The sequence below is a fragment of the Physeter macrocephalus genome, chromosome 11 (assembly GCF_002837175.3).
Source record: "Physeter macrocephalus isolate SW-GA chromosome 11, ASM283717v5, whole genome shotgun sequence".
In the NCBI taxonomy this organism is placed as follows: domain Eukaryota; kingdom Metazoa; phylum Chordata; class Mammalia; order Artiodactyla; family Physeteridae; genus Physeter; species Physeter macrocephalus.
In genome coordinates this window covers 43,440,891-43,447,782 of record NC_041224.1, presented here as the reverse complement: position 1 = coordinate 43,447,782, position 6,892 = coordinate 43,440,891, and the positions used below count along the sequence as shown (strand labels likewise).

Below are 6,892 nucleotides of genomic sequence, written 5' to 3'. Positions count from 1 at the left end.
GGGGGAGGGAGAGAGAGAGAGAGAGAGAAAGAGAGGAGCCGGAGGGAGGGCGGCAGGAGCAGGCGGCGGGCGCGCGTGGAGGCGGGCGGCGGGCGCGCAGCAGCAGCCCGGGCGGTGGGCAGCCAGGAGCCCCCGGCCCCGGCCCGCCACGGGCCCCAGCGTAGGAGCCGCGCCCGGAACCAGGGTGAGTGTCCCGCGCGGCCCCGGGCCCCCGACCCCGCAGCCCCGGGCGGCGCGCCGGCGGGGGCGCGGGGGGCGCGGGGGTGGGTCACTGCGGCCGCGGCCGACCCGCCCCCCGCCTCTCCCCGGGGACGGCCGCGCGCAGGCCCGCGCTGCAAACATGTCGTCTTTTCCTTTCACTTCCACATTCCCTCATGCCGGAGAGCTGGAGGGAGACATGGAGAGCCGGGGAAAGAGGGAGAGATGGCGTCTGGCGGGGTGGGGGGGTGTGTGGAGTGGGAGGGGGAAGGGAAGGAGGGAGCGAGCGAGCGAAAGAGGGCGAGAACGAGGAGAACGCGCGAATGAGAGAGAGAGAGAGAAAGGGAGGGGAGAGAGAGGGAGAGAGAGAGAGAGAGAGAGAGAGAGAGAGAGAGGCAAAAATGAAAGGAAAGCGCGGCGGCGGCGGCGGCGGCGGGGGGGCGGGAGGCCCGGAGGCAGGGGCGGCGGCTCGCAGGCCCGGAGAGAAAGAGAGAGAGAGAGAGGCAAAAATGAAAGGAAAGCGCGGCGGCGGCGGCGGCGGCGGCGGGGCGGGAGGCCCGGAGGCAGCGGCGGCGGCTCGCAGGCCCGCACGTGGGTGTCCCGGCGCCCAGTACGTTCCCCCCACCGCCCGCCCGGGACTCAAAGTTTCACCCCCTCGCCGCGCCGCCCCGCCCCGCCGCTGCCCACAAACTTTATTCTCCCGGCGGGTGGGGTTGCTGCGCGTCCCCGCCGTCCGGGGCGGGGGAGGGCTGGGCGCGCCGCCGGGGTGTCGGGGGCGCCCCCGGGGCAGCAGGCCGCCGCATGCCCCGCTCCCCGGGGCGGGGACCTGTTGAAGGCGCTCGCCGGCCGGCTGGGTCTCCACGGCCTGTCCTTAGCCTCCTCAGTCTCAGTTCCCCTTCCTTGTCGCCCACTCTCTCCGTCTCCTCGCGGTCATTTTCCTAATTGGACAGAGCTGTGGGGTGTGATCGCCGGCGTCAGATTAGTGGCCCCGAGGCTGCCAGGTGGGCGCGGGGACTCGGGGACCAACGGGACAGCCCCCGCCAGCGTGCAGAGCCCACAGATCCGGCCCTCGTGCCACCGCCCCCCTAACCGCGGACTTGCTAACTAGTGCGTATCGGTTTTTTTTTCCAACTTGCCTTTTAAGATGACTTTTATGGTGGCTGCAATTGCTTCCCTCCAGTCTGAGCAGTAGTTTGGGAAGATTTAAGAGGCCAGGGAGGTGCTTGTGTGGGTTTTAACTAACCCGAAACGATCATTAATGTATTTCTAAGCTCTGCGATGGTTCGGGCAAGGCGTAGCCGCAGCCCGGTGCGTCTTCACAGGATCACTACGAGGTGCTGGTCTTTCCCGGTCTGAGCGGTCCAATGAGGGACTGTCCTCGTGGCCCACCCTAGAGCAGCGGACCGAGCGCCCTAACTGCTAAGGGCACCCAGAGCGCCTTTATTTCTGTGCAAAATGGAAACTCCCAGCCGGTGTAGACCTGGAGGGGACATAACCAGTTCCAGTGGGCGCCTGGGAAACTCACAAGATTCCCCCATAGGTGTGCGGAGAGGGACTTTGAACCTTGGGGGTCACCCAGCCAACTTGGAAGCTGCTCTTTCAGTCCTGCCTTTGTACACGTGTAAGTAAAAACAGTCAAAGTTCATTTCTGCCAAGTAGAGGGCCTGGAGCCTGCATCCCTGTTTTGCCCTCAACAGGGGCCTTCAAAGGACCCGCCGGGCCAGGTGGGGGAGGGGAAGTAAACCACCCCTAATTGTCTTTAGACTTTAGAAAATGCATTCTTAGTGTTTGTGATCAAAGCCATGGGGCTGTCTGGTTTTGATTTTTGAGATTTAGTATGGCTGTCCCTTTCTCGTTTGTTTTAAAGCGAATGTTATTTTCTGGAGCTCTCATGGTGGTTTTGTCAGTTGGCCCTCGAACCTCGCGGCGTTCTGTGCCAGGCATCTGCCAGTCTGGGAACAGGACCTCTAACTGGTCACCTGTAGTTCTAGCCGCACTAGTGCTCCAGTACCTGCAGGACCCGGCTTTCTGGCGTGAGGGCAGTGGGGGTAGGGCTGCTTTCTTTAGGATAGGGGGAGTTGGCCATTTGGGTCACATTTTTCTTTCCTCCAGGCTCACCTGGTTGCCTGTATGCCGTGGAGGCAGAGGCAGAGTTGCAGTGGGGGCACAGGTTCCCTCTTCTCCTCAGAGCGGATTCCCGGGTGAGTCCTTGGCCTGTGGTGTGTGGCCAGGTGTGTGTCCTGTGGTGTGTGTTGTGCACTTGCTTGGGTCACTTACGTTCCAACTAGGCATTTTCTACCAGGGAGACTTATTGTAGGCTCCCTGTCTAGAGACAAGGAGATAGATGGACAAGGTCTGGAATGGTTTTTTGAGTTGGAGGAAGGGAGACTAATGGGCCCACCGGAGATTCTGCATGCCTTCTATTTTAGGTTTGCCGTGTGGCCCAGGGATACTTTTATCAGAATTGTGCTTGGAAAAGCTCAAGTCTGAAGTTAGAAGGGAGTAAATAAGTAAAGGAGTAGTCGGGTGCATCTCAGGATGCTGTCCGCAGCCTCCTCATCGGCTTGCTCACCCCCCGGATCTGAGGGCAGGGGCTTATTTTGTTGAATTAAGGAATCTGTGAATTTGCTGTGTCTCATGTTAATGGTTGTTGATCCGAGCCCTTAGACTGCAAAACTGGAAGAGGACCTTAGAGGTTGTCTGAAGAAAGTGAGGCATGAGAAAAGCTCCATGCCTGAAATCACACAGTAAGTGACAGAGCCAGCACTCAAACATGGGCTTTCAGAGTCCATTTCCAGTGCTGTTAACACACGGCTGCTGCCTGTATTCTTGCTGGGGAACCCGAATCAGGCTTCATCCGAAGAATGTGGCTGTGAGAACATGAAAACATGGGCTTATCCTACCCTCATGAGATAAGTAAATGAAGGACCTTATTTTCTAGTTGTGTTACACATACTGTTCTGGAGGATTTGACGGCTGGTGTGACTGGGGAAACCGGGTGTTTCTGGCTGTTATAGTGCGTACTTCTTCAACGTCTACCAGTTTAGCGGGGCAGCAGTTTAGTCATCGGGATATGCCCAAGTCACACTGAGCATTTTTTGATCTGGAATGTTTTCTTCATGCTTTGTACTTGTGTGTGATTTATTTAGGCTTGGTCAGGGAAAAGAATGGGGACGTAAGGAAGGACCAGAGACCCGAACTGATCTCTATTCGTGGGTTAGATCTCTTACTACTTTCAGTTCATGAGGATAGAGGTCTTTCTTTGTTCATTGCTAAGCCCTTGTGCCTAGAACAGGGCCTGGTACATAGTGGGCCCTCTATAAATACTTGTTGAATAAAGGTACTGGACATTAGGAAAAAGATTTCCCTCCCAGCAGGGACCCACAAATGACACACAGAGGCAGAGACAGGGAGGTGATTGATGGGAACTGCAGAGTTTTGCAGTGAGTCATTGCTTAGAACAAGCTCCAGACAGGTAAGGCAGGAGGGGCTGGGAAGAGTAAATTTTGAATGAGGTAGAGCCACTGGGTGGAGACTTGGTGTGAAACAATAGAGAGATCTTGAATTGGACCAGATATGGGGAGGATAATAATAATCGTAGATCTTGGGCCAGGCTTGTGTAAGTGATTTATGTGTATCATCTCCCTTAGTCCTCACAGGTGCTAGTTACTGCAGTGTTATTCCCATTTGGCAGATTGGGAAACTGGAGCACAGAGAAATTAGTTACATACAAGGGCACAGAACTGGTGGTGTCTGAACCCAGGCGGACTGGCTTCAAACTTGGCCACCCTAGAATGATGATGAGTTCAGATATCTCTGCCCATTCCAAGGAGCTGGGCATTCAGAGCTTTGGGGTTGCTAGAAAGGATGGCAGCAGAAAAATTGGAAAAGAAATTGTTGGTCTGCAACAGAATGAGGCTGGTCAGGGAGCAGGCCCTCTGCTTCTTTTGCCAAGGCCCTCACAGTGTCTGAGGACTGTAAGGGAATATTTACTGGGGACCTAATTATTCCCCGGGCAGAGTGGCTAGTACCATATTGGGACTGTTTTGCACTTGATAAAGACTTTTAAAAAAATTTATCCCACTATTCAAATTTATTTTTATTTACCACATACATTTGTTCAGTACATCTTTGATAAAGATTTAGAAAACTTTTTTTTTAAGGTTGCTTTTCAAGTTACATTTTAGTCGGCATGTATTTGAAACTGGTGGGAATTTTAAAGCCAGAAGTGTCACCCTTGGCCATGAGGCCTCTAGAAGGTGTTTCCCACCAGTGCAAGCCTTCCCTTCCTCCTCCAAGGATGCTGGTCCAGGCTGCTCCAGCCCACAGCAGCTGCCCTTTTATCGACAGTCTGCAGGTCCGGTCCTCGTGGAGCTTGCAGTCTCCCTGGGAGACAGACATTAAACTAATAATTAAACAAATACTCTTTAATTACAGTTGTTATAAATGCTTCAAAGGAAAAAGTACAGAGACCATGGGAGCTGATAATCAGGGAGGATGGGGGAAGGGAGGCTTTCCTGAAGAAAGGGCATTTAAACAGCCACGCCAAGGGTGGGTGAAGAAGAGGCTTTAACCAGGTGGGATAGTCCATTAGCCTTGATGTAAACTCTTGCTACTCTGTATGTGGTCCATGCACCAGCTGCATCAGCATCACCTGAGAGCTTGTTAGAAATGCAGGATCTCGGGCCCACCCCAGACCTGCTGAATCTGCATCTTAACAAGATTCCCGTGCGTGGTAAAGTCTAAGAAATACTGATGGAATCAAAGTACCGAACTGGGAGGTTCACAGCTTTGCTGCGAATGAGTTGGGTGACTCAGGCAAGTCACCCAACTTGGAATGACTTGGAGGAGTAATAACGAGGGAATTAGGTCATCCCACAAGTTCCTTCTGGCTTCTCAGATCTTTGGCTTTTGCTGGTGTGTGCTGTCTCCAGGCTTACTGAGGGAAAGGACCTGGGCTTACACAGCATCCACCTCTACGGTGCCTTTGGTGGGGGCCAGCATATGCTACTAGTCCATGCTCTGGTCTGACGTCAGTAAGCACTAAAGAGGGGCCAGACCATCCTTTGGGGAAAGGTGAAAATAATTCGCAAAAAGCATGTGAAGCTTTGTGGCACACAGAGAGATTGTCTTAAGGTGACCCAGAGATGAGTTGACCTGAAGTGAGAGAAAAATTGTCAAGGGTCAAAGGGGCTTTGAGGAAGAAAGGTGTAACATTTCTACCCAAAGTGGAGCCTAAACTGAGGGCAAGAAGGAACCTGCTTGACAGTTCCATGCATGTGAACATAATACTTCAGGAATTACCATGGTATTCTGCCCCTGAGATCCTCACATCACTGTAGAGAGAACTAGCACGCTGGAAGCAGGGCTCCTTGACCCTTGCAGCTGTGGATGGGCTTCAGCTACACCTGCAACTGTGCAGAGGGTTACATGTGTGTGCACTTTTCTAGGGAGAGGACCTGTAGCTTTCACCAGCCTCAAAGGGGTCTGTGGCCTCCCAGAACTAGGGGCAAAGGGCTTTCTTGACTAATTTCTCCCAGCTCTTTTATTATGCAGTGCTTACTATGTGCCAGGCACTATTCTAAGCACTTTTCGTACATTAGCTCATTTAGGTTGAATACTTTTCCGGAGTTCACACACCTAGTAAGTTTCAGAACCAGGATTGGCACCCAGGCAGTCAGGCCCCAGAGTCCCTGCTAGCAAAGCCTACCTTAGTAACAGGACAGGTGGGGCTAAGGGAGAGCTCTTTTCGGTAGAACAAAAATTGAGATTATAGAGGCCCGCACTTTACAAGTAAGCATCTCCCAATAGTTCGTGTGTAAAACTGAAAGGATTTTCCCAAGGAAATGTGTTACAAATAGCACAGGGTTGCCAGGCTAGCCCGTGAGAGCCTGTGTTGCTATTGGGCCCAACTCATGATCGTTTGCAAAAAAAAAAAAAAAAAAAATTTAGAAAACGAGACTGCTGCAGTACTGCAAGGTAAATTAAGAATTCTAGAATTGGATAGAAGGTGCTTGAACACAGTCAAATGGGGGCGGTGAGGTGGTCGCAGGAAATTGGGGTAGATTCTGAAAGGGGGGGATTAAAGGATGTTAGAGGTCAAAGCAGGGCCAAATGTATGTTGAATCAGCAGCTTCAAAAGGTAAAATAACTGGCTTTTATTACCTACTAATTAATGTGTGTAGCTCACAGACCTGACCCTTCCGCCACCCCTAGTGCCTTACCCCAAGTACAGAGGCCTTTTGTCATCTCTCTTACTCATTTCTGTGCCATTTGAATATTTACCAGTATGTATTATCTTTATAATCTATATATTTGTAAATGGAGTAAAGGGACTATTAAAAGTGGGTTGATCTGTAGAGGGGTTTTGGTTCTGTCTTCTACAACCATCATCAGAAAGGAGTTTCTGATATTAAATACATATGCTCTATCATGTGTATATTTTGGGAGTACCAAGAGAACTGTTGGAAATGTGAGGATTTTCAGTGCAGTTGGAAGTTGAGAATAAGGGATCACATTGTGGCCCAACTACCTTCCCTTTCTTCCTTCCCTGCGCCCCAGGGTATAATAAACAGGGAATCAAAATCAGGTAAGAATGATCACTACAGAAAGCAGGAATGTCCACCCTGCAGATTTACATGGGAGACTAGAACTTCTGTGATGACTCTTGGTTATGTGTGGTTTGTCTTCTGGA

General features: G+C 52.0%; 1 protein-coding gene across 5 annotated transcripts in view; it reads left to right on the top strand.

Annotated features, from left to right (window-relative positions):
- Positions 1 to 65: 65 nt before the first annotated feature.
- The window catches only part of ZNF710 (zinc finger protein 710), a 66,922-nt gene continuing 60,095 nt past the window's right edge, over positions 66 to 6,892 (top strand). For 3 of the 5 annotated variants that reach the window (XR_008618556.1, XM_028495706.2, XM_028495705.1), the window contains exons 1-3: positions 1,016 to 1,305; positions 1,739 to 1,819; positions 2,311 to 2,399. Coding sequence is in view for 3 of the 5 variants with exons in the window: in XM_028495706.2 (XP_028351507.1) it covers positions 2,329 to 2,399 (71 nt within the window). In the remaining 2 variants the exon portion in view is untranslated. Of the gene's footprint in view, positions 185 to 1,015; positions 1,306 to 1,738; positions 1,820 to 2,310; positions 2,400 to 6,892 lie in introns of those variants that run through there. The other 2 variants (XM_055087931.1, XM_028495707.2) reach the window with 2 other exon arrangements.